Source organism: Saccoglossus kowalevskii, chromosome 13 (genome assembly GCF_978046115.1).
Source record: "Saccoglossus kowalevskii chromosome 13, keSacKowa6.1, whole genome shotgun sequence".
Classification (NCBI taxonomy): Eukaryota; Metazoa; Hemichordata; class Enteropneusta; family Harrimaniidae; genus Saccoglossus; species Saccoglossus kowalevskii.
In genome coordinates this window covers 26,124,269-26,152,112 of record NC_140653.1, presented here as the reverse complement: position 1 = coordinate 26,152,112, position 27,844 = coordinate 26,124,269, and the positions used below count along the sequence as shown (strand labels likewise).

At 34.2% G+C, this 27,844-nt stretch overlaps 2 protein-coding genes across 2 annotated transcripts; one reads left to right on the top strand and one right to left on the bottom strand.

Annotated features, from left to right (window-relative positions):
- The first annotated feature begins 1,834 nt into the window (after positions 1-1,834).
- LOC144362808 (uncharacterized) lies at positions 1,835-19,986 on the top strand. Its single transcript, XM_078013860.2, has 4 exons — positions 1,835-2,005; positions 13,229-14,092; positions 16,271-16,356; positions 18,199-19,986. Exons 2-4 carry the CDS (start codon positions 13,668-13,670, stop codon positions 18,474-18,476), a joined length of 789 nt encoding a protein of 262 aa, XP_077869986.1. The 5' UTR covers positions 1,835-2,005; positions 13,229-13,667; the 3' UTR covers positions 18,477-19,986.
- A 755-nt stretch (positions 19,987-20,741) lies between these two features.
- LOC102801884 (BLOC-1-related complex subunit 8-like) lies at positions 20,742-27,446 on the bottom strand. The gene is made up of 6 exons (XM_085507143.1): positions 27,323-27,446; positions 26,201-26,239; positions 24,917-25,029; positions 24,016-24,080; positions 22,233-22,340; positions 20,742-21,527 (listed from the first exon to the last, which is right to left on the bottom strand). The coding sequence occupies exons 1-6, from the start codon at positions 27,372-27,374 to the stop codon at positions 21,377-21,379; spliced, it is 528 nt and encodes a 175-aa protein (XP_085363269.1). The 5' UTR covers positions 27,375-27,446; the 3' UTR covers positions 20,742-21,376.
- Positions 27,447-27,844: the final 398 nt, after the last annotated feature.

The window sequence follows — 27,844 nt, the reverse complement described above, 5'->3', positions numbered from 1 at the left end:
GTTGCACAACATAATTATGAATCTAATCAAATTGTTATTTATGTGAAAATGTTGACATTTTATTTTTCTTCTTTGTTTACATGTATGCGTCGTTGATCTCAACTTAAATAAATGGATTTTCAACATATTATTCATGGTTTTGATTTTTTACAAAGCTTCCCCCTCAAGCTGCATACATGATCAGGAATTGTTGTTCAAAGCTGTTACACTTCATGTGTCCAAGCTAAAAGAAAATGTAAACAGAAATCACGCTTTATATTATAAAAATAATCATATTCTGGTTATTGCAGAATTTAAAAAAAGTTTAAGAAAAATTAAATTTTAATGGAAATTTAAAAAAAATTGCACAAGTGCATCAATTATTAAAAATAAACTGACCAGAAATATTTGTTTTCCCCTCAGTTCATATTGGTTATTCATCTCTTGTCGAATTTTCATTTTTGCCAACCAATGGAAGTACCGATCATTTCATAAATATTCTTACTAACCACCTGTTGAATCTAAGAATATAACTCTAAATATAATCTTTGATAATTATACATTTATGCATGCCTGCATTTGCTGTAGTCGTAAATAACTGAGTATCGATGTAATCTCTGATATATGCTGTCCTTTGTTGAACTTTAACCTTAACCAGGTCATCGTCAGGTGATTATTTAATACAGTTTGAGTATATCTACTCGTAGTTTATCCTCAGTAAAACTCTTTGATGAAATTGACGCCACAAAAACATAGACCCACAAGTAGGCACTGACAGTTGATTGTGAATAAAACCTACAGTTATCCTATGTGGTAGTGATTCCATAACCAAGCATTGCTCGCAGTCGTAAAAGTCCTTCGGCAAAGTACTTTTTATTTGTATGCAAGGACCTCAATGCAAACAAAATATAGCGTAATGTGCTTCTTTTTTTGGCCACTGCAATTACAAAACTTTAATTAACAGAGTGATTTCCAATTAAACGAGTTAATGTTGTTGCTGCACAATAGTGCTTCAATGTTGATAATTACTCTATTAACTTGTAATTAACATCTACAGTATTCTTTTGTCTTCTTTTCAAAAACGCCTTCTGTAATTAGATAGCTTGTTGCAGGCAATATACTCCCTGGGAGACGATCAGGTATCATGTCAATTTCACCTGCAGAAAAGCATGGAATTTTTTGTTGGAAAATTTACCAACAACGATTGGCAGTTTTATTCGATATATAATTTGGCTCTTAAAAATAATTGATAGACAGAAGAGGGAGGTGACGGGAGTGGAGGGGTGGTAGTCAAACTGAAAGCGAGTTAAACCGACCGGTAGGTATATTTTGTTTACATTTCACATGCTGGGGTATGGTGATGCAATCTTGCATGAAGTCAGGTATGACCCCCTTGCAGCATTCATAAGCTAAAAAGCAGTTAAAAAACAATTTTCCATTACAACAACTCTTAAGCAGTTTGAAAACTAATATAGTTGTTCAAAATCTCCGTATTTGAAATTCTACATTATGTAATTGGATTTTGATTATTTTTGTTGGATCTTTGCCAGCAACTCGTGATTATTACGCGATGCTAATAGACTGAGTGACACTGGCCAAGTCAGTAGGGGGATACCCATGAACTGGTGACGCTTAGAGCCGTGTGATAACAGAAGAGGTTAACCCCATACAAAGTCTGTTTTGCAAAACAAAGAGCATTCTTTATATTGTGTTGACACAGAGGTGACACTTAACATACCAATGCTTAGCTATACCAAACATACACCCCTCGACAAGTGGTACATTCCTACTGCCCCTTTTCACTCTTTCAAAAGCCCTGTATGTCTGCATTCACACGGTCTTCTTCGTTGAATAGGGAATTTAATATCTGCTTGAGGTGCTCACAGCTGCCACGACGGCCGCCGCCGCCTGCGTTCCTTAACCTGCGACTTTAATATCTAGATTGTGCCAGCACTCCTTCACACTCCTGATAAACTTTCTGGGGGAAACAAATATCAGAGTGAGACTTAAGTGTGAAGTTTGCAAGGTAATGGATTACTCAGTTTGTGGTTTACTACTAACTATGTTTGTCAAAATAATGGGACATCACACAGTTGAATAGCTCCACAAATTTATTGATTGCCTTACTCAGTAAGTATCTGTAAAAGTCAAGTACAAGATCTATATGTACTTGTATGTTACTCTTGTGGTGTACTTAGACATGCTCTGCTATTTGGACAATCACGCCTTCAATATATAATGTAAACTGCTTGTAGTAGTTTTGGGTATCTGTAAAGTTTCCCACTTGGATAGCATTCATAACAATTAGGCCACACATTAATCGCCTCACGATGAGTTAAAATTTCAACTGGATTCACAAAATCCAAGGAGCGATCGTAATTGTTGAGTCAACTCCGTGGCCTATTCATTCTAAGTGGCCATGAGTTTTCATTCTTTCGGCCTCTACTCTAAAGAATGAGTTCTTTTGACATCTGCAAGAAATAGCATGGCTATATCGGAGTCAATACAAAGTAGAATAGCGTGAAGGTGCGTAACATAAAAGTATGTAAATAGGTTAATGTAATTTCATTCATACTCCAGAACGAGCATTCACTGCCATGCAAGTATGTGGTAACTGGAATGTGCAAGGCGCACGTTTCAATTGCCCTTTGACACATGGCGATCAGAGATAGAAGTTTACATTTATTAAAGTTCATATGTTTTCGTTTTGATAAAATTGAAAATGGATATAATTCAGGACATTGTTGTTACATGGGGGTGAAAATAGACTTTCTAGATTTTCCAAAGTTTTTGAATTTTCTATCAATTTGGTTAAAAATACCAATCATATCTGAGGGACCTGAGAAGGGTTGTAAATTTCATGAACTTAAATCGCATGTATATAATCTTCCAAGTACAAATATCAAAGTATAACATATATAAAACCAAACCAATATCTGTCTTGATGTCGTATCCAATAGTTGAATGCTTGTTGTGAAGAAATCAAAGACAAGATGTATAGTAAAAGCAAATAAAATAAGTAAAGAAGACATGACAGTACCATCTATCCATGTATAGTAAAAGTACACATATCAATAACGAGTGGATTTATCTTAACAATACAGATACTTTTATTAATAATCATTATGCTTCCACTAAGTAGAACAGAAACAGGCTATACAGGCTTCGCAACTGTATAGAACTAACAATTTCTGAACGTAGCTATTTCCTGCCAGCTAGGCGGTTGCACAAGCTGCAAGAGGTCCAACTAATAGAAGGGGTATGGTAATGTTGAGCGTATTAGGTGGCCCAGTCGTTGTGCAACCTTGAATTTGAATGATACATTTACAGGGATTGCGTTAGCATTTTCGTGTGGCAAGTCTCAATAAGAAAATGAAGAGAAATTAACAATATATTCTGTATATCTATACAAATGGAACCTCTTTTTATAATAATATGAGGGTGGGTCTCTCTATAATATTGGGGGTTGAGAAGAGGAATATGGGGTTAGACACATATACATGTATACATTACATATATGATGTATCAATCTGATTAAAATAACATCCTAGTTAGAGCTAGTTAGGATTATCAAAACTTAAGATAAAGATGCAGTTTACCTGACAGGTATTTTAATTAGTTAATTAGGAAACCAAGAAGACTTCCCTTGTCCACAAAACTATATATTTTCGGAAAGCTTATTGTATGAATTTAAAAATTTTGTTAGTATTTTTTTTATTATGGACACTAGTTTGAAATATGCACAAAAATATGCTTTTTTGGTCAAAAGTGATTTAAAAAAAATAGCTTCTAAACCATGCTTGTTTCCTGTCAAAATTGGTTTATGGGTACATCTGTTTACTATGACGAAAGTTCCGTCTTGAAAAGTGTCTACCAGTTGTAAATTTTGCAGGTCAGCAGCTCAAATTTTATTACTTCAAGTTTATGCATAAATTAACACCCAGGCTAGTTGTCTGTACGATTGCTGTAACACTGTTCAACCAAAAACAATGCCCCGACGGCGTTTTGAAGATAAACACATTGTCAATCATTTGTGAAAATTTCAAAACAAAAGGTCAAAGCGTCTAGGAGCTATTTTTTTTAAAGTTCCGGGATATGCACTAAAAAGAAGCCGAGATAATTGCTAATTTGCATAACAATTCATTCAGTAAGAAGTTTGCTAATGCTCATAATTAAAATGGCTGTAACAGTTCCAAATTTAAACATATTATCATTTTGTTAAAAGTTAAATATAGTGCATAATATGGAGATCCCGATATTTCTTTTTTTCACCATGTTTCTTTTTTATTTATGTACAGCCTTGCTAAATCTTGCTAAGCATTCAAAAGAGAGAATGTTTGCACCTGTTATCTATATTTTAAAATCGTTTTTTGAGTATGTTCCACTATTCACAATTCTACAAAATTTTAACAGTATATAGCGTTTGGATAATAAAAAGCAAAAAAAAAAAAAATTCACTCCCACGAACCTGCATCTCTACCTTAAAAAGATACCAGCAAATAAATTTTAATAAAATAAAATAAAACATATGAAAATAAACTAGATGATATTTGAAAAAAAGCCCTAATTATAAGGAACTTATTTTAATGAAATTGGAGATATCAAATGCAATATTATAGAAATTTTAATATTAGCAAATGAAATATTACAGAATACAAAATATGATTTCAAAATGGTTGCAGTTTATGAAAGAAGGTGGTCAAATTAATCTGTTAATTTAGCAATTTCGACTTTAACCCTAATCCTGTCAACTGCATTTACATTACTTGTAAGAGTTAAGGCAATCCTATCTCATGTACTTCTGGTAAGAGGAAATATTGGTAGTGAATTATTTGGTCTTCAAATTAACTCAACAGTTTACTTTTAAAAAAAATTGAAATTCTTTTCTCTTGAGACTGGTCCTTATTTTAAACATTTCTATATTATATCTATATTATGACTTTCCTTGCTTTGGAATGTAGTAAATATACGAAATAGTTAAACATCATAAAGTATTTTGTAAATTACAAATGTCATATGTATAGGAAACATTAAATATTTTAAGTAACTTATTTAAACTTTAAATTGCTAGCTGATCTGTTAGACCTTTCACATAACTTACCAAGATGTGATGAACTAAAAACCAATGTCCAGTCAAATAAATTGTGCAGCTATAGTTGCCCTCTATAGGATGTTCTGTGAGTAATTTGCTCAGTTATCAAAAGATGAATGAGAATTCATATTTGATTCGGTCCGATCTTAGGTGTTTTTTTTTAGAAAACAGAAAATAAGTACCCAAATGGTGCCATATTTGGTTATCTTTGCATACTTCCATAGTTGTTATGCAGAGCCATGTTTGATACCATGCAATGTACATGTAAACATGTATTAAAATTACATTGTTTACATGAACTTCAAAAACGACAGTGTTTTAGCATTTATCAGTGAAATAAGCAAAAATTAACCTCAACGATTCAACAAAAATAACAATTTTATAGCTGTATCAATTTAAAGAAATAAACCCCTTTTAAATATGGCCAACCTGAAAGTAAATACCGACACTATAATAAATAATAGGAGGTTATTTTGAGGATACCTCAAAGTATGCATGAAGACAGTACAGCTGGAATATCGACCGACGCGCAGAGGATGTTGATGCACAACGTACTGTCTGACAGTGTAAATTTTTTCCTTCCAAGGATACATCATTGAAATGCCAAAATCCTAAATTTTAGTCCAGTCAAACTCTGGTGGCAGCCATGTTTGTTTTTATTAATAGATCATTCCATATTTGGAATTCACATTTCCTAATATGGTAGGATGAAAATACCCCGTAAAATACCGCAAAATTACGGCACACTGTAACTTATGGCACTACGGTGACAGATGTATAATAATAAAGATTCATCTTACGTAGGAAAAAATGAACTTCCTGTAGGTGCACAAGAGCGGCCATTGATTGATGACATGTAACTGGAACACACATACTCTTTCAAATATTTGACAGTTTTTGTTCTTTTATTATATCTAATAACAATTTGAATGCTAAAATGTTGACATTATTATTTTTCTGTTATTTTGAACCTAAAACCTAAAAAGGTCTTCGTCAAAATAATTGTGTTAAACACTGATGTGAGTTCATATGAGGAAAAAGAAAAAAACATCGACAACCGACATTGTAGTATATAACAATGTAACAAGCACCAAAATCATCTTTTGTTACCTTAAATAAACCTACGTAAAATCAACAAAAAAATTATTAAAATTTTGGTGAAAAAAATTGCAGCGTTTGATGACATATATATATATATATATTTTAATAAATATATATTTGTTAAAATGATTGATTGCAGTGACCTAAAAATGAGTTTAAATTTGAGCTACTTGCAAATATGCTGTTTGTATATGAGGGACCATATTGAATGCTCAAAGTTATAGTTAATTTTGTGATCATCTTGCACCAGATTATGCAGATATTTACCTTTCAGCTTATAAAATTGATACAGATCATGTTGTTCCACATTTCTGATTGGCCGATTGGTACACACATGCAATTGTATAGTTGTTTTGAGAATATTGGACCAATCCGTTTAGAGGATTATGTCTACAAAATCCGGAATAGTATGAACTTAAGGATAATATAAAATACCATAATAGATTAACATAACAAATGAAAACTTAAACCACACATAGTAGCTTAACCCAAATCATTGGAGCCTGTCCTGCAAACAATGAAATCAACAGGGAATAAATCTACCTAATAAATTTCAGCTTTTAAGGAGGGAAGGAGGGATGTTGAATGAATGACATTGTGAATGACCGGACATTCCAATCCATTCTCTTCATGCAGATGCTACGTATATGCAACTATCAAATCTTTGTCCATGAACATGCCGTACAGAGAAACGTACGTCGCATGAAATATCGTTTTATTTGTGTTCACTGAACAAATGCATCTGGCAGCAAGCGTGTATTTCATGGCCATGCGGCACAGGTTGTATTTGCCTTTTATAAACCCTTCGGGAGACAGTTTTTTTCCCGCTAAAATGTGTAACCAACATTTTTTCTTTTTTTTTATGTATTTTCCTGAAATTTTGGACCAAATGAACGCAAGTTCCTATTGGCTAGAGTACCCGATCAAAATTTTGTAAAAAATATGAGAAAAATTTATTTTGTGAAATATTGTCTCGACTCTGCTGCTCAAAGTGTTAAATGTTTTTATTAAAAATGCTCACACATTGCAAAGGTGATAAAGTTTGTTTTGTAGTGAATGAAATAAACATGGCTTACCGTATTTGTTAAAAAGTAAGTGCACCAATGTAAATGATATGTTGATACTGTAAACTGTTTAATTTTTCACTGCAAAAACTTTCACAATTTCAGGACTTAACGGCCTTTGTAAAGACCAAATTTTGAAACGTCACTGACAATTCTTGTCGCATGAAGACCCCAGAAAATATTGTCACTGTTACAAAATTTCATTATTTCATTATTTGCAAAAAATCGTTCGTCTCTCTCAAAATAAAACGGGTAAATTCACAGCGTATTATGGATCAGTGAGAATTTGGTACTGTAAAACCATATAGCATATTCGCAGGGTGTTAAGTTTACGAATTTGCCAGGGAAACGAAGTGTTATATTCAAATTGTTATTTTAATAAATTCATGTGGATTTACTTTAGTGGAACTCGCTTATCAGCAAAAAGAGCAAAACTAAAAGCCAGTGAATAATTGATTTCTTTATATAGTTTTTAACTCCCATGTGCTTTTAACAGCAAATCTAAATAAAAACCAAAATAATCTATACAGGCCAACTATACACACAGATTAACGATATATACAAGTTTTATAGCGATCAGCTGAATATTATTGGAGTTATCATGCCCACAAGAAAGTTAACGACGACACCGACAACAAACATTTTGCCACTACGATGACTTTCCCTTCACCTTATTATGGTCAAGCCAATTAATATAATTTACATATAACAGAGTAATATGGAAGTTGCTGTCTGTGTTGGTACATTTTAATTAGCAACTTAAGTCCATTAATGTGAGTAATTTGGTGATTTTTGCAATTTTATAGGGAAATGTTAAATTTGTTGCAAAGGTTGCCTCTCGTATGCTAATTATTTAACAAGTCATTGTCAATGACACGTCCCCGTTCCGTTCATATTTGAGTGACATATACATTCAAAGCAGATCATGACCGAAATGCACCTGCATATGTACAACACATTGTGCTAAATCTGAACAAAATCCATCCATGCATGACTGAGATCGGGTTCTGGAATTGTGAAAATACGTGATTTTGATGCATTTTCGGCCTTAAAATGGCCATCATTCCGCTATTGTTAAGCAGATCATGAAACAAATGCACATATCTATTTGTGACATGATGTACCATGTGTGTGTGAAGTTTGAACTTGATCAATCCAGACATGTCTTGGATACGAATCCAGAACTGAATTCTTTAACAAAATGGCCGCCAGTCGGCCATTTCGAACTTGATCCGAAAAAAAAAAAAGACGTGCATCAAGGTCCTATTATGTTTAATGTATGTACCAAATTTGAACAAAATCCATCAATGCATAACTGAGATACGGGTCCGGAATGGTGAAAATGTGTGATTTCAATGCATTTTCGGCCTTAAAGCGGCCCCCATTTGGCTATCGTTAATGAGATCATGAAACAAATGCACATACATATTTGTGACATGATGTACCTTGTGTGTGTGAAGTTTGAACTTGATCAATCCAGACATGTCTCGGATACGGATCCAGAACTGATTTCTTTAAAACAAAATGGCCGCCAGTCGGCTATTTCGAACTTGATCCGAAAAAAAAAATGACGTGCATCAAGGTCCTATTATGTTTAATGTATGTACCAAATTTGAATGAAATCCGTCCATGCATAACTGAGATCCGGGTCCGGAATGGTGAAAATGTGCGATTTCAATGCATTTTCGGCCTTAAAGCGGGCGCCATTTGGCTATCGTTAATGAGATCATGAAACAAATGCACATACATATTTGTGACATGATGTACCTTGTGTGTGTGAAGTTTGAACTCGATCAATCCAAGCATGTCTCAGATACGGATCCAGAACTGAATTCTTTAAAACAAAATGACCGCCAGTCGGCCATTTCGAACCCGATCCCAAAAAAAAAATGACGTGCATCAAGGTCCTATTATGTTTAATGTATGTACCAAATTTGAACAAAATCCGTCCATGCATAACTGAGATCCGGGTCCGGAATGGTGAAAATGTGCGATTTTGATGCATTTTCGGCCTTAAAATGGCCGCTATTCGGCTATCGTTAATCGGATCATGAAAAAAATGCATGTGCATATGTCCCATATAATGTGTGATGTATGAGTGAAGTTTGAACTTAATCGGTCCATGCATGTTCGAGATACAGGTGATCACGGACGCACGGATGCACGGACGGACGGACGGACGGACGCACACAGGGCAAAACATAAGTCCCCGTTTTCGGACTGCGTCCGAACGGGGACTAATGAACAAGCCATGCATGGCACAGTCCCCGTTAGTTATTGAATTTACGATATATTGTTTTGTTTATAGTAATATAGCTGGAACAAAAACATGTCAGAAATATGATTATGATGATTGAGAGATATTGCTCTGGAACAGCATTAATTAAGACAAAATCAGCCATTTTGAATACATGTACAATGAATATATAAAATTTGAACATAATCAGTTGAAGCACGTGCATCAGGAACCCATAATGTGTGAACAAAATCCATCTATAAATGCCAGAAATGCTTGATATTTGATGATTTTTTAGCACAAAAATGGCCACCATTCGACCATTTTGAATAGGATCGTCAAACCAATATATCTGTATATCTATGACATGATTTATAATGAATATTTGAAATTTGAACATAATCAGTCAAAGCAAGTCAGAGATATAGCACTAGAACCACATTCATTAAAACAAAATGGCCACCAATCTTATCTGAAAAACAAAATGATGTGCATCAAGGTCCTATAATGTCTAACGAAGTTTGATTGATTGGTCCAGACATTTCAAATAGCACCTACGCACGGACACACAGAGATCAAAACACAAGTCCGAACGGGGACTAAAAACACATTACATATGGTCTTGTAGATATTAACAATACTTCCCGTCATGGTCAAGTTGAAGGTCAAAAAACCAATATATTGAATGGGTTAAAAAAACTATTGACATGGAGTTTGTGTCTTTCAATAACCCTCCATCTGACAAGCAGTAAAAATATATGTTGCTGTTTTGATTTTTTTTAAGAGAGCTTTCTTTCTTTGTGACAATTGACTGATTTGAATGGCATTATTGTCAGGAAAGTCTGGTTATTTTATGGTTGTACACCTGATGGTATAAAAACACCAACCGTCCATTCATGCATGCAGACTAAACAGAACTGTCGAGTTGAAAAACACAACATATTGTTGATTCCTCTGAACCTTCTCCAATCATCCAAGAGATTAGCTATGAATAATAGATAAGATAACAATTGATTTATGTTAATGAACCAACAATGTTCGGTGGTGGATGCTTCATAACGATTGTCGGTTGTCGGGTTAACGTCGAGTTTCACAGACTTGGTGGGTATACACGTACAGCGGGGTTCTTCACCTGGTGAGAGTATACTACAAAACTTTTAGTTAATAATTTAGAATTTAGTTGCAAGTTGAGAGGTGTATTGAAAAATACTCTCAGTTTCAGATAATAAATCCTGATTGTTTCAGTATATTTCAAAATACCTCAATTTAATATTGGACACTTACTTTTTACAACTTTTCGCTAAATTCGAGCAATTTAAAATATTATTTCGTGCACCAGTGTACTGGGGCAACGTTAATTGTTCAAAGCATAACAGTTGTCGCACCACGTCGCAGTTGCAACTTATAGAGACATATACAACACATGCAAAATACATTGTTTGTTTACCCAAAATTTGAACGTGGGCTTTGCAATGATTGTAGCGATTTAACTACCGGTAAACTTGAAGTGAGATTTAGGCTTATATAAAATTATTCATATTAATTTTAACTCATCCATTCAATTTCAATTATATCAATGTATTTTGTTTTCGCAAGCATGTGACATTATCAAGTTGGATGAGCGAATGTTAACTGTGAAACAGTTTTTTTTAGCACTGGCAATCTTCAGATGAGTGCAATAAGGTAAAAAATAATCGTGTTTTGTTCTTTAGACATGTCATCCCAACTGCCAAATCGCACAGCGAATACTATAAAAGCGTACACCTATCACCTTTGACTTTAAGCTAAGACTGAACTTTGCATTGATGTATCAACAAACGTACTTTCGTAGCACTGCTCCTAAGTCGTGGCTGGTATTCTATTGTAACGCAAATCACCATGAAGTGTTCCCCATGATAACAATACCTTTATTGTGCGTTTTGTGGTTTTTTGCATCGATAGTTCTGTATTGTTTTGTAAAAGAAACGTTGCCCCCGATACACTTTGCTTTTACTGTATTGTAATATTGCTCAGTCTATTAAACAAATCTCATCCTTTTTTCAGAAAAAGGGGTACGTCGTATTCAGCTGTTTAAATATTACACTTTATCTCCAATCTGTTGTTTAAAACTACTAGTTTAGCGTTGTGTTTTTAATTGATTTACCTGTAGATTCAAAATACTGATCTTGACAGCTATGAGGAGAGAACGTTCACCCATGTCTCATTCATGTCGTAAACCATTTATATTACAATTGTTCACCCCATGTATGTCATCACAGACTAAAAGAAACAAACACCATCCCACTTCACGAGAACTTAAAATGTCTAATGTTGTCTTTGTTGGAATAAGGCAGTGGTGTTATTTATTTTTAAGTAGATTGACTCTTGTACATGAAGTGAAACCAGGTGCGGAACATACATGTTAGATACGATTATTAAAAGCAGAAGCTAGAACACAAGTGAAATTACATTACATTTACCGAATTTTCTATATTGACTAGTGAAAATCAATCAATCAAGTATTCGCAATAAGGATTATTGCATGTATAATTACTCAATCGTATTATCATGCAAAACAGATGTAATCTATATTGTCATGTATTTCAATATCGATGGACATGCACTACCCAGTCTTTTTAATACATGCTAGTGAAGACAACTTTCAATAGCACTGAAAGCAGATATCTAATGAAAGTTCCACTAAAATCAAACACTGTGCGAGTGTAAGGGATCTCCCCTCTTGTAGAAATGATAGGAGCAACGTAGAAAACGATGATTGATTTATGATATCATATGCTGCTCACTAAAAAAAAAAAGACATTACCATAATATCATATACCATTGCGCATGTAACGGTTCAAAGTTCACATTATAACAGGATATTATTTCAGGGGCATTCTAGGGGAATACCAGCAAAAAAAACTAACTGGTACAGACAGTAACTTTCAAGAATGTGGTACATATATTAGTGGGTTAATCATTGGTAAGGGGAGGGAGGGGGAGCTATAAATTAGTGAAGTACATATATAGTTACAATATTACTATGAACATAAGGTCACATGCTTTACAGGGCGTGTTAAACCTGGGATAATACTGATATGTTTATATCATAATTCTCTAATAATGATTAATTTCAAGGCAATAACACAGAATTTACCGTCCTTGGCAACGGTTGTTGCAGTGATACAACCAACTCGAGGATTTGTTTTGTAAGAACTGACAAAGTGAAAATATGTTGCCATGCTAAAATATACAAGTAGGTCATCAGGTCGAACTGTTTTGTAAACAGCTGTTTTGGCGAGTGCGAAACTGAGCGCATATGTTTTTCCACCCATTGAGTTGTTTTATCAACAAGATAGGTATAGCACACATTTTTAATATTCTTCCTGAATACATGGATTCATTTCGCGTGAATTAAGCCTTTTTTTCTACTCAAATTTGTATAAATTTATTTTCTGTCATTTTTTACTGAATTCATTCTTAATTTAGGACCAGACAGACACAATGTAACATTGCTCATAGTTTTGGATCAAAATGTTTGAAATTTTCAAAACATTTCATGTGGAAAAGATCAGATTATAGATGAAACTATATTGTGGATGGTACCTGAAGTTGACGTTGGCGCTCAAAGGGTTAGGTACAAAAATACGTGTACTCCTAAAAAATTACTTTCCAAAACCAAGGTTTGTTTTCAATAACAGAGATAGAAGTGATTGAAATATAGTCGACAATTTGTTCTACATTCCATATTTAATATAAATCTTAATTTCTCTACAGGACAATAGTTGCTATAGAGGGCTTGATGACCTGAATTGACCTGAAAATCACATCGGTTGACGAGACAAAGCTGATTGAATTCTCCCCAATCAAATGAAACGGGATTAAGCACGCATGGTCTGACAAACCATCTGACAAGTCCTACATCAACCATCAACTTGTATTTATCACAGAAAAACAAGTTCGAAAATACGGATTTTGGCTATACGAAGTGAATACGTTAAATCTGTTTGTATTGTAACAGTAACACGTAGGCTAATATTTTTTACAGTTTTGTACAAAGAAAGGAATCCACAGGTCACAGTTAATCATAAACGTTGGCTTGTTACAACGGTTTGAAATTAAATTGCAGCGGGATTCAGAAATTCTGGAGATTGTGGGGAGTTCAGAGGAGTTGAATAGCTCCGTAACTGCGGGGAGCTATTCCGATAGTGTGTTCATGCCTGCAGCCAAACCCTCCAACATGTTTGATCTCTCTGGCGGGACGAGTCGGACAACGAAAGGCAACATGCAGAAGCTGAGCGGTTTGAGTGTTTCTCGGCTCACGCTCCTGGGAAAAGATTTCGGAATTGAGAAAAGCCTAGCAGCACTGGGAATTTTAAGTTTGCTGGCGATGATCGTCGCGGTGTTAGCCATACTTCTAATTTTTCAACTTCAGGGAAAGGAACAGAATATTATACTAGTCTCCGAGGAACACACATATTACAATGCTGTAGTGACAGAACAAGTGTATAATAACTTGCTCGATTCGGGAATAGTAATTGCAACGTTTTGTGCTACATTAAACTTTTGTTGCGTTGTAGTCTGTTCTATACAGAGCTACTTTGCTGCTAAAATGTTGAAATTAACACAAGGAGAAGAAAGGTAAGCCTTTAATAATTTAATTTCTTGAATTTTTGTCACAAAATAAGCCTTCATTATTTGAATTTATTAAATTTTTTCACAATTTGAATTATGGAAATTATACCAACAAAAATATAGAAAAATCTGTTAAAATGTGCAAAATATCACACCAAATTTTTGTCTGGAAAAATATGTCATTATGGTTAATACTAATTATTGAATTGGAACAGGCAATACATATTTCTGATATTTTTGACTTGAGGCAGAAAACAAATTAGCTTGTTGTCATGATAACAATGACTTTGGCATTTTCCCATAACATTTGAATAAAAAAAAGTGATCAAAATATTTTTTTTTTCATTGGAAATTTTAAAGTTATGCAGAAAGAATGGTGTGAATGTTGCATCCTAAAATTAGCAGGCATCAATAAAATAATGGTGATTACACATGATATTCTACACCATTGGAGGTTTTAGTCATGGTTAACTAAACACACATCAGGCACAACTATAGTTAACCATGAACAATCAGGCACAACTATGGTTAACCATGAACAACCAGGCACAACTATGGTTAACCATGAACAATCAGGCACAACTATGGTTAACCATTAACAATCAGGCACAACTATGGTTAACCATTAACAATCAGGCACAACTGTGATTAACCATGAACAATCAGGCACAGCTATGGTTAACCATTAACAATCAGGCACAACTATGGTTAACCATGAACAATCAGGCACAGCTACGGTTAACCATGAACAATCAGGCACAACTATGGTTAACCATGAACAATCAGGCACAGCTATGGTTAACCATGAACAATCAGGCACAACTATGGTTAACCATGAACAATCAGGCACAACTATGGTTAACCATTAACAATCAGGCACAACTGTGATTAACCATGAACAATCAGGCACAGCTATGGTTAACCATGAACAATCAGGCACAACTATGGTTAACCATGAACAATCAGGCACAACTATGGTTAACCATTAACAATCAGGCACAACTGTGATTAACCATGAACAATCAGGCACAACTATGGTTAACCATGAACAATCAGGCACAGCTATGGTTAACCATGAACAACCAGGCACAACTATGGTTAACCATGAACAATCAGGCACAGCTATGGTTAACCATGAACAACCAGGCACAACTATGGTTAACCATGAACAATCAGGCACAACTATGGTTAACCATGAACAATCAGGCACAACTATGGTTAACCATGAACAATCAGGCACAACTATGGTTAACCATGAACAATCAGGCACAGCTATGGTTAACCATGAACAATCAGGCACCACTATGGTTAACCATGAACAATCAGGCACCACTATGGTTAACCATGAACAATCAGACACAACTATGGTTAACCATGAACAATCAGGCACAACTATGGTTAACCATGAACAATCAGGCACAGCTATGGTTAAACATGAACAATCAGGCACAACTATGGTTAACCATTAACAATCAGGCACAACTGTGATTAACCGAGAAACACCAGGCTCAATTATATTGACATCATAGTTCATACCTTCATATTACAAGTCAACTCAGTTGTGTTAGAAAATCTGCAAGTTGTACATTTCTGGCCCCCTGCCAGTACATAAATTGCCAGACTTCAATTTCCTAAACAGAGATTTAACACAGTCACTTGAATTGTTAAATTGCTCTCTGTATTTCAACAAGGGTAATTGGGTGCTTGAGGGAAAAATAACGAAAACAAATATCCAATATGTTGACTATTTTAGTAGATGAATGAAGTGACTGAATCAATGCTTCTTACGTTTCACAAGAAAACATTAGTGCTGTCCCATTCTTGACCCAAATACAATAGTGATCTGTTTTAGGGTTAACATCAGAATTACTGATTTAAGACAACATATGTAAAAACAACGTCTATGTTGATGTTTAGAAAAAAAAAGTTATATTATGTATGATATAGACATTTATGCTGGTACAAGCACGTGTACACATTATTTTTCACGCTAAAACTTTTGGTAAAATAATAATATGGGTAATTTTGTTTCCACCAAGCCAATGCTTATACAAGGACTTGTATAATAGTGATATGAATTTATTACATTTTTTAAATATCGATGGATTTTTAATTGGAGGTTTAATTGCATGTTCAAAAACAATTCTGATGTACAACATCTTTGCATTTAATTTGTTCTTGTAGGGCTTACAAGTTTTTGAAAAAATCTGCGAGTATACGATTTCTAGCAATTGGTTCATTCTTCGCCGGGATTCCAGTATTTCTCATAGGTGAGTTTGAAGACTATAACGTGTATGCGGTTTATAATGGCACTAAACAATGGCTCCTTTCAAGTCTAGCTGGTGTAAACAGCTCCAATTAAGTTCGGGTCAAATCATTTTTAGGTCACAATCTAGCTCCAAATTGGATATATGTGACTATGAATATTTTATTGATCAATACCACAGATACGACTATAAATTGCATTATGTACGAAGATTTCAGACATGAAGTCAAACTAGTCAAACTGGAAACACCTCACCGATAAACAATTGTATTACTGTAATACTTCTAATTGTTTGCCCCCCTCTATTAATTGAACCATCTCATTTTTGTTAACCTTTTCACCACTTCTTTTCATCACAAATTCGCAGATCAGTCTTGTTTATAGTCTGCACATTCCTTCCGAAGATTGGGAGAAAAATAGACAATTATTTTGAGTAAATACTGAAAATTGACTGAAATTGTGTCCGTTGGCTCCAAAATTAGGGTTAATTTCCAGAATTTTTGAAAAATACAAGAAAAAGTGCAGACAAATTTGGCCAGGAAAGTCTTGTGGAAAAAGGTTAATAATTTTCCTCTAGCCATCGACCACCTGGCAAGAAATGATCACATTGAACCACAAGGGCAAGAAATAAAACATAAATTCACAATTTTTATTCTGACAACATTTTTATTCTAATAATTCAGCCGCCTCCAAAAATAAAAATTTTGTTATGGTCCAATGAAAAAAAAAAAGAATTATATTTTGCAACCAAGTTGCCAGACATAGATTGCAATTGTTAACTTTTGGCACCAGCATCAAAATCATTGTGTACAATCTGTTCCTCCCCACATGAAATGTTGTAAAAAATTGACACATTTTTTAGTCAAAAACTAAATGCAATATGTGAAACTGTTCGTATGATCCAAAATGACGATAAAATTGTGAAAATTTTACAAAATGTGAAAATATTTGAATTAAATTTTGGGTAGGAAAAATTGTTTTCATTCAAAGGGTTAAATACACTGACTGGTGGCAGAGCTTTGACTGGAGTCTACACTAATGGTCAATCACTTGTTGTATTCGAGTGGAAAATTACACCATGAATACATTACTTGTCTATGGAATGCCTTTTATTGGTAATGAATCTTCACTTACTGTTTTTTTTTTATGCTGAATCTGCAATTAACTGTAAAACATGCATTTTCACTGGCATTTAATTTTACTTTTTTGATGTTTGAGCAATTTCACCAGGTTTTAAGTGCACAAGTTGTGTTGAGAAACATTTAAGTTTACGATAAGGTTACGAACCAGTTGAGCAAGGCTAACCAAGTCGTGACCTCGATCTGGTTCGTAACCAGTCTTTTGATCGGTTGTTGACAAATGCTGAACAGGCCACGCCTCCAACTGTGCCGTGCGTTCGGTTCGAGTAAATTTGTGTAGTTTTTTTTTATTTATTCTGCAGATATCGGTAAAATGTAGGTAGGGCTTTGGCGAAATTTGAAGAAGCAACTAATATTCTTCAACCTGGTATTTTTTTTATATTTTATTTTTTATTCTTTTCATCTGTTTTTTCGAGTTTAAAAAATGTGAGCTGGCTGAGCCTTCATCCCTTGTCTATTTCTTACACTAGATACCTGTAGCTGATTAGAGATTATTTTCATTTGGTCCAAAATAAACAAGAAAAGTACATAAATACGTGCAAAATGTTAGTCCATAGTTTTGGCGGGAAAAATTATAGCGCTCAAAATATCAAGTCATTTAGGGATTTACAGTATTGGACCACCTAGGTTGATTTTTATTCAAACTTGTCAGGAGCAGCTAGCTATTAGCTAATTTCAGTAAATGTATTTTTTCTTTTTCTTTTCAGCTCTTGGTATTTATTTATTCCTGGAATTCAGAGTGATTCCGGCATCTATTTCAACAGCGTTCATGGGAATTGGTCTCCTATTCATATTTTATAGTTTCACATGGAGCTGTTACATCTGGAAAAATGAACAGTCGTTAATCGCGAAAGGTCTTGGTCCATACGAGAGGCACTCGGACCAAAGCGTTCATAGCATAGACTTAAAATCACCATATTTGCATATCAATCATGTTTCGCCACCAGCTAGTCCAGCGATGAGTAATTTATCGACACTTGTGTGATTTATATATCAATATATATATATAGACCATATTTTATTTAACTACATAAATATGGCCATTGTGGAGCAGTATTACTGAAAAAATTGATATCAACGCAGCATCACCAACAACATCGAGAATGTTAAGGGAAATTATTTCTCAGTATGAATCATATTGATACTTCAAGAGTCATTGATTAAATCTGAAAATTGTGGATAGCTATTCTTGTTTCACAATTTGAAAGACACTTCTTCGGAGTGTACAATCGATATATACATGAATTGTTTTTGTTTTTTCTACCTCTCAACGTTTAAATTCAAAGGCTAATGTCAGTATGAACAACATGACTGCTTTCTCTTGTATTTATATAATCATATTTTTAATTATATTTTAAACCTTTTTATGTAGAAAAACAAAATTGTAAATATTCTTTAATCTGATTTCATTTCTCTTATTTTTTTTTTAATTTCGATGACATTTAAATTTGATTGTTGCATTTCCTCACAATTGAGGCTGTATAAAATCAGATGCCAAAATATACTCCCTACCAGTTTTCCCTGCAAAATTCATACAAAGAAGAATCCCTACAATATTTTTTGATCTAAATTCCATCTTGAGGTTCTGAATAATAATCCCCTGTCAATCACTTTAATATATACTTAATGTGTGGAATGTCCAGTTGAATTGTTTCCAGCTGATTTTGAAGACTTTTCCACAAGTTTTACATGAAACCAGGTTTTGTTTTGTTTGTTTGTTTGTTTTTTTTTGGGGGGGGGGGGAGGTAGAAGGGCACAGGTTTTTAAACTATTTTAGGGTTTCCGGATCCATAATGAACCTCAAAGTATACATGTATATATAGTCATGATAAGAACTGATAAAAGTATAGCTTCGTCACATTTGGCCATTACAAATACGTCTTTAGGTATGAAAAATTATATTCGGCGCTTTTTCACAAGATTGGAATGTTGCTAGGACAGATACAAATGTTATAATCACAATACAGTACTTTCAGTCGTGACTACAACCGATATACTAGTACAACCAATTACACAAGTGGTATTATGATTTTAATACTCCATAGTAGCCAGGTTTTTAGACATTGTTTCACTTTGTGTGAATGGTCCATCACATATGCAAATTGATAGCTAATAAGTAATACCAATTCTGCATGCAACTTTTTTCAGTTTTCGCTGTAACATACGATGTATCTAGGCCCCTTTTTATAATACTTGCCATGAATTTTTATAAACAACATAATCTTTCAAAACTGAGATAAATGTTGTTTAGTGATGAAAATATCACCGTTGTTTTTTTGGTCATGGAGATTTCATGAAATGTATCCACTGTCAATGTTTACAACTTACAAAGACTTCTGGAAATGTAATGGTTTACAGTTGATTTTCATTTAATAAAAAAAATTTAATGAGCAAGTTTTATTTTTTTTCATTTTATGGTCTCTGAAAAAATGTTGTTAAATGATTTTATATTTTTTTAATTCTGATTAAATATGCTAATTTTAGATCAGATAGAAGATGTGGTAGAAGATGAATGTTGTTAACATTTAATTATCTTCGTGTGAATTGTCGTTAAAACACAATGGCTGACACAATGAGAATGCCACAAGCGTTGGTGAGCAAAATGTGCTCTTTTTGAGTGTGCAGTCAACCATAGGAGACGAACCCACAATCCCTCTGATAATGGGAGAACACAGTAACCATTGTACTGCTGCTGAAAAAAGATAAACGCAGGATCTACCCAGCATTTTGAATCCATTGGGTGTACCGGTACTCAGCTCTCAAGGTGACGAGAAAAGAAAAAATTGACAACTATTTCACAGTGAAGTTTGTGTTGACCATTCAACACTTTTTCAAGATGGCTGCAATCCCCAAGGTTCAGCGGGATATAATGATTTTATTGTTTTTGAGAGTAAAATTCATGTATATACTGTACGTGTAAGTGGCAAATAATAAAACTATTACAGCGTATGGATGCCCAGGCTCAAATGCTCAAAAATATACACTATTCTGCGACAATGAAGAATTTCCAGAAAATTGCGGTGGTCATTATTGATAAAATGATCATAAAATACAAGAAATTTAACTTTGTTTTCATGCACACTGATTGAGCAGGATAAATAAGTAATTGTAACCATACTTAGATTTCAAACAAGAAAATCTGAAAATGCGGCAAATACTGAAACTGAATCTTAATGGGCACATTGCTATAGCAACCAGGGAAGCAACATCTGTATAATATGGTTATAACAAATCTTCTCAAAAAAAATCATATCATAACATAGCAATTTTTTATTATAATTTTTTTCAAAATATAATACAGTTCTTTTTTTTTTGTTATCTTCTTGTCAAGCCACTCTTATGTAATTATATTTACCTAACATTGTGGCATTCAGTACATGGGCAAGTCTTGCTATAATATAATTGCCTAGCACAACAAACTCCTTATACATCCATGTGAAGATATCCTATGGTTGTTATCTTCATGGCTGATCATCCATCAAGTGCACATGGTTTATTCACCAGCATTTACACACAAATCCTACTCATTTTTGGAACAGTCTGTATACAGTTACTGAATTCCATTATCCTATTTTTGATCATCCATCAAGTGCACATGGTTTATTCACCAGCATTTACACACAAATCCTACTCATTTTTGGAACAGTCTGTATACAGTTACTGAATTCCATTATCCTATTTTTTTTTTGCTGTTCACTAAATGCAACATTGCATTTCAATACCATCTTACATCATAGTTGTACATTACATGACATGACATGACATTAACGTTGAATAACAGTGAAATCGGTGATGATGCATACCGGTAGTATACAAAGCAATTCTTACTGATCCCACCAGCAATTTGCAAACTTGAACATAAATATGAAAACACAACATCTGGAATTAACTTCTCTGACCACCTGCCTCATTCCTTTCTTCATTGATGTTTGATTTTTCCAAAACTGGTGTCTCTTCTCTACCAACGGTCTTCGCTGTTTGGTCGGTATTCGTAGAACTGATTGGTTGATTACCTGTGCTGGAAATACTTGGTGTCCTAGAAATAACACAAGATGTGATTAAAAGAACAGGAAGAGAAAACAAATCACATATACAGTATCTGGCAATCCCACTCTTTATTTTAGACTTTCTGTCCATTCTACTCGTAGTATTATTGCTGGGCAGAAAAAACAAAATCAAATTGAGTTGTATAAAAACAATAGCAACTAACTATCAACTACATGAGGGCAGTATTCAATTTCCATTTCTTGTCTCTAAGGGTAAACTGTAACAAATACTGTTTATAAAAACAAAAGAACCTCGCATTGGATTCAAGCAAAATGTTGAGGGAGGTATTTTCTGTTTTTTAAGTAGCAATATGTGAGTGGAATAGACTAATCATGGTGATTTCAAATCAGAAGCAGATATTTTGCAAATTCATTTACAATTACAGTGTGTTATGAGGGCAGTATACAGTCTTGTGAGGGCGCTGTACAATTCTCCTGCAAACACTGGGTGAACTAAGAGACGGCGTACAGGTATAAACATTTCTTGAATGTTCTTTCTCGAGCAGGAGGGTCGTCACCTGCGCACGTGCGGGAATTGAGTCCCAAACGACAATAAAAAGACATGCTAAAAATGCAAAGACTCATTGGTAGAAGCTTGTTTGTAAACAATGACACACTAGGGCCATCTGACGCATGCGCAGGTGACGACTCCCTCGCTTTAAACAAACCAGTTTGAAAACTGTAATGTTACGTACCTTCTGGGCTTGACTTTATCAAGCTCTTGCTTTAAATACATTGTTTTCTTGAGGTGTTCATCAATGGCTGTGAAATGTGATCCACTATTCTGCATTTTTTTCACCGCTCTGCCGAATAATAATTTACACTAGTACACTCAGCATGACAGATTTTCAAAACAACAATTATATAAAATCACAGTACTGAGTTCACGAAAACTGTACATAATTTTAAACATGGCAGGTATATATACATCAATATTTTGAAGATTTAGAAATATACATTTGATCCTAAAATTGCACTTTTAGATCATTATCAAAGATTTATTGTGGTCTTGGAGCTATCACTAAATATTTGTTTCCTGAATTTGTACAAGTTGTGGGAAATATGGAGTAAAATTTCCAATTTGCATTGACTTTCAGCGTGTCTAAATGCTGGTGATTGTTTTAATATTATTTACTAACATTTTTCTTTATCCTTTTTCCCAGATTTTTGTCACCTGCAATAATTCGGTTAACGCATAATTCATATGCAGTTCCAATAAAGGAATGATCTCAGATTCAATGTAAAACAAATTTATAATAATGAGTCACAGAATGAATAATTTGACTTTCAGATATACTTAGTAGTACACAGATGATCATCTAATCAAATGTGAAGAGAATTGTTGTTGTCAAACCATACTTGAGTACAGAAAATTTCTCATACTCTTATACTAGGAAAACAAATCTGTTTCCCTAATCATTGAAATTTTAAAACAAGACGATGGTGTGTTTCATTTTTTATTTTGACATATGGTTTCAGAGAAGTTGTGGAAGCAAATGACATTCAAATTTTATTCGAGATGAAAGGCATTTTGCTAATTTCACTCATTAACAATAAGACAGAATTTGACGCTAAATTTTGTTTTTATACCTAAAAAAATGTTCCAGGTGCACGTTTTTTGGCAGGCATCCAGAAACGAGAGTCAGTGAATTTGTTTTTCCTGGTCTTAGGTGTAGTGAAGATCAGATGAGAAATATAATATTCAAGTTGTATCGGAAACTAGAATTTCAAACATATACAGTATACTGATGTCTCTAACTACTGTTTAATACATGTATGATGTAGTCACAACACAACAACACAGACATTAAAATTTGAAACAATACATAATCACAATATTGTCTATTTCATGACGTGATATTATTAACAGTATTTTTTTTCGGTTCTAAACTTTAAATTACCTATTTCAAAAACTGTGAGTCTACACTATTCTGTAACATTCAAAATTTAACAGAATTTCCATTTAAAGTGACAACAGCTCTATAAACTACTTATCTTTTTTTTTTCAATTTTTTATTTTTATAAAACAATTTCTGTATCATTAGTGCCAATTTGTGCAACTACCGGTAGTATACCGAATGTTGTACATTAAATCACAGAGGGCGCAGTCTATTGAAATCCAGTTTTGTCAAGCGAACCACAGGGATAACGGTACAAGATACTGAGAACCATGGGTGAAATGTCAATTAAGTCGCCATCCTGAGAGGATAAGTCTGATGATTTTATGTGTCATCTCCATCATAGTGCGCATAATGCATCATAATTTTCTTCGATCTCTGTCACCCCTTAGTTTTCACATCACATTTTATGTGAAATTAGTCTTGTGTAGGGTCACTTTGTCCAAGCAATTGAGCTTAAAACAATATTTCTGTCATCTTTATGCATACTTTATAAATATACTAGAGTTATGATGTATTTCTACAGATATTTAAAAATTTCATAATATATTATAAATTTATAATGCATGACATCACCTACTTTGTAGCATACTCTGCATCGTAACACATTCCCTGGACTTCCTGTTGTATGTTTTTCATCTCAACCTATGAAAACAAAATGGAAAAGTGAATAGGTCTACAACATGGAATTGCTATTTTGAGGGAGGGGGGGGGGGCACAATATTGTAGGGACTTTGCTGGTTATATTATTTTTCTTCAGTAAACTTGATTGGTGAGTGCATAACCATGGCAACAACGTGACTGAGGAGAGCTGCAGCAAGTATATATGCTAATGAGTTGAAGGCGAAAGCAATCAAATTTTGTTTCAAATTTACAATTTCGTCAAAGTCAAGTCAATATGTACCCTCCAGTTAGTGGGTCTTGAAGATAAAGTCAAAGATCATTTTTTTCATTAAAAAAATTCCTATAAATAAAAAACATTATTTTCTAATTGCTGTTATCCCAAAGGTTGACCCTTGTGACATTTTTGGGACTACTTTATTTCATGTCATAGATACTTTGGTAATGGTGTTAAATGTCACCTAATAACCTGAGAGTAAAAAGTAGTGCCATTGGTGTAGGTCAAAATGATGGAATGAACAATAAGTCAATCATGAAAGCTTTCTAGTTTTGTATGTTCCTACATAGCAAAGCATTCAGTTTGGTTATTTTTGAGATGGAGTCTAATTGTGGACACACTGCAAATAAACAGCAAACAATCAAACATATGCTGGAGAGAAAAAATTCACATTCTACTCTTCAAATTTTATTTGGTCCATCCCTATAACTCAAACCCCTCCAATTTTAATTGTTCCATCCCTGCAGAAATGCAAGTATCATTGCTTTGATTCACCTCAGAGTTTAAAATGGCCAGTCAATGTCATTGTGGTTGATGTTGTAACCTAGACAAAGTACAATTACTGAGAATATTGACCACTCACTCGTTTATCTGACAACACTGGAAGAGTCTTTCTGACATGTTCTTGAAGACGATACAGCGCTAGGGACGGTTCATTGGCTACTATGTGTAAGTTTTCAGAGAATCTCACGGTAACTACAATGATAGAAGACATACTATGAACATAAAATACACATGAAAACATGTATTTTGAAATACTCGTACAAGGGTCAATTATTAACTGGGTTTTAATTTTGCTTATTTCACTGACTGGAAAATGCGCTAAATTAAAACCCAGTGAATATGTAAAATTTAGCATAGAACAGATTATCTAAATGATAAAACCGTGAATTTAAAACCCACTGAATATGCCTGAAATGGTAAATCAACGAAATTTAAACCTAGTGAAAATTAGTCATTTTACAGTACTCTTGCAAGGACATAGATATTTTACTTTCTCTGATCTCACTGACTGTGAATGATACATACTTTGTATATCGTTTGTAAAAGATTCCCTGATTCGATAATACTAGTAATATTGGCAGAGATGCACAGAATACTGTCCAATGGAGCGATGTGTAATATACAAGCTGGAACTACAAAGTAAGCAGGCACCTTTAATGCTAGGTTAATTAAAACATGGCTTTTGAAATTGTGAAAGACACACTGCTGGGAATACAGACAATGACAACGAACACTTCTAATTTATATCATTACCGAATATAGAATCTCATAATTTTTTTAAAAAGTGGATGTGTTGTCTGTAGAAGATGTGAATCGTTTAGCAGTGAACTCAACTCACTCAGGAGTATTTACATTATCACTACCCAAGGCATGTAGCCAATGGCAGCTTTGCTTTTGTCAATTACTGGAGTAAATACTATGTTTATGTTCATACTATTTTATATGCAGTGAGGTTAAAAAATAAATATATTGTAATCTGATTTCTATCTGCTTGACACTTGTACATTCAGTGGATGACAGATTGCATCCATTTTAATCTTGTATCAAGCTTGTTTTCTCAGTTTTAAAAACGTATTGTGATGTGATGTAAGATAAAGATACACACACATAGGGCCTGGGGATTTCTTACGCTTGTTGGTGATTTGTTGTCTCAACTCAAAATCTCATCCCAGACCCTTGAGGGTGTGGGATTCTATTATTCCTGTGAAAATTTGAGTGAAACGTTTTTCATATAATTTTCTAGAATTTTCTTGTTAACTTTGATCCTCGTGGATTGAACAAAGTGCTCTCAAACAGACGATTCTTCTAAAAAGCCCAGCTTCTCTTTGTAAATATTAGGTGAAATATTTAATGCGTTACCTACGTTTTTTAACCTTGTAGTCTAAATCAACATCCATATCAGCTGAAAAAAAAAAGAAATTTAAGGAGAATTAATAAAACTTTAGAATCTAGTTGTATAATTTTCAAAAGTGTTTGTCATTACAGGCGTGCTTTAGATTTTGATGATTCAGTATACAACATGGACAATTTTGGGTTGATATGCAAATCTATTAGGGATGTGCAGTGCTTCTACAGAACATGGTACAGTGTGTTAAACAAATGTTCACAATGTACACAGACAATTACAACAATTCTAACAGCATTCCTTCGTTGTGGTTTTTCTATGATTTGTTGTGAATTCCCATGAGTCTTTGCAAATTTATGTCAATGGCACAATGGCTGGTAGCTGCGGTTTCGTAGCTCTCTATTGCGACTGTCAACTGATTACTGCCTTTTAAATTTTATTTGGACGTCTTTTCTGTTTGTTTTGTGTTGACAGTTGAATATTGACTGCGGGCCAGCCAGATACCGATGACCAGAAACGGCCCTCAGGGGGCTATGATTCCACAGCTAAATGGCTGGCTGGAGTGTAACCAGTGGAATTTTTTTTTTTCACGTATCTATCAAGAAAATCAAACACACGGATTGCCTCACCCCTAGACTTCATGTCCATCAGCCCAATATTGTCTGATTGATGGGGTCGGGCGACATTGACTGAAGAATAAACGTTTGGGGAGAGTTTCCATTTATTGCCCGGGAACTCGTACAATAATAAAAATAGTTTATTACGCAACTGTAATCTGCTGTGGATACAGTAAGGTAAAAATAGTGTAAAATAAAACAAATAAAAATAACTACAAAAATAGTAAAAAATAGTGTAAAATAAAGCAACTAAAAATAACTACAAATTTAAAAGTTCTAATGTTACAGTATTATTCGAAAAGCCTTTTTGACATTGGTTTCGATTTTAGAAACAGTGGGCATATGCTAATACGACGACTACTTTCAGAAGCAGTGCGTCGTAGTTCATGCGAGTCAACACATCTGCCATCATCGAAAAGCAGAGCAAGACCCTTTCTTTTTACCTTCAAATGGCCTCAGTCTAAATAGTTATTATTATAAAACACAACGAAGCTATCTAACGGCTATGTGAAACAACACTCACCTTTTTTGGATAATTCTATTTCCGCTAGAATGTGACTTCCAATGTCAACCATATCTATACCTACTTCGTCCTTATCAAGGCCGACACTAAAATATTAATAAACAGCTGATTCACATACTTCCGGGTTAAATACAAACCTTAGTTATTAGGTTACCGCTGGTGGCGCTCGTCAGCACTAAGAAGAAATGTTTCGAAGTCAGTTGGGGGATTGGCACCTCGGGGGGGGGGGGAGGGCTACTTCCATAGAAGTGCAATACGGGTATGTGCCGCCCGACTGGGGTATCATTTCACGTTATTTTGTTTAGAAGTGGGTAGCCATTTATCAATGGTTTGGTTTAGAAATGTGTAGCATTTATTTACTTTTTCACAGATCCTTATATTCAAAGCCAAATACTGGAAAGGCTGAATAAAATGCATGGCCCTGATGCGCTCACTGGTTACGAAAGTTGTGAGCTGGGTGTTTTTTTTTTCGCTGAAAACACTTATGTTTAGAAGTGGGTATATAAATAGAAAAAAAAAATG

Excerpts from the sequence above, each read along its gene's own strand:
- LOC144362808 (XM_078013860.2), top strand. The coding sequence starts at position 13,668 with ATGCCTGCAGCCAAACCCTCCAACATGTTTGATCTCTCTGGCGGGACG. Across the intron at positions 14,093-16,270 it reads TTAACACAAGGAGAAGAAAG|GGCTTACAAGTTTTTGAAAA; the intron begins GTAAGCCTTTAA and ends TTGTTCTTGTAG. Across the intron at positions 16,357-18,198 it reads GATTCCAGTATTTCTCATAG|CTCTTGGTATTTATTTATTC; the intron begins GTGAGTTTGAAG and ends TTTTCTTTTCAG.
- LOC102801884 (XM_085507143.1), bottom strand. The coding sequence starts at position 27,374 with ATGGTTGACATTGGAAGTCACATTCTAGCGGAAATAGAATTATCCAAA. Across the intron at positions 25,030-26,200 it reads AGACTACAAGGTTAAAAAAC|TTACCGTGAGATTCTCTGAA; the intron begins GTAGGTAACGCA and ends CTATCATTGTAG. Across the intron at positions 22,341-24,015 it reads GATGCAGAGTATGCTACAAA|AGCGGTGAAAAAAATGCAGA; the intron begins GTAGGTGATGTC and ends ATTATTCGGCAG.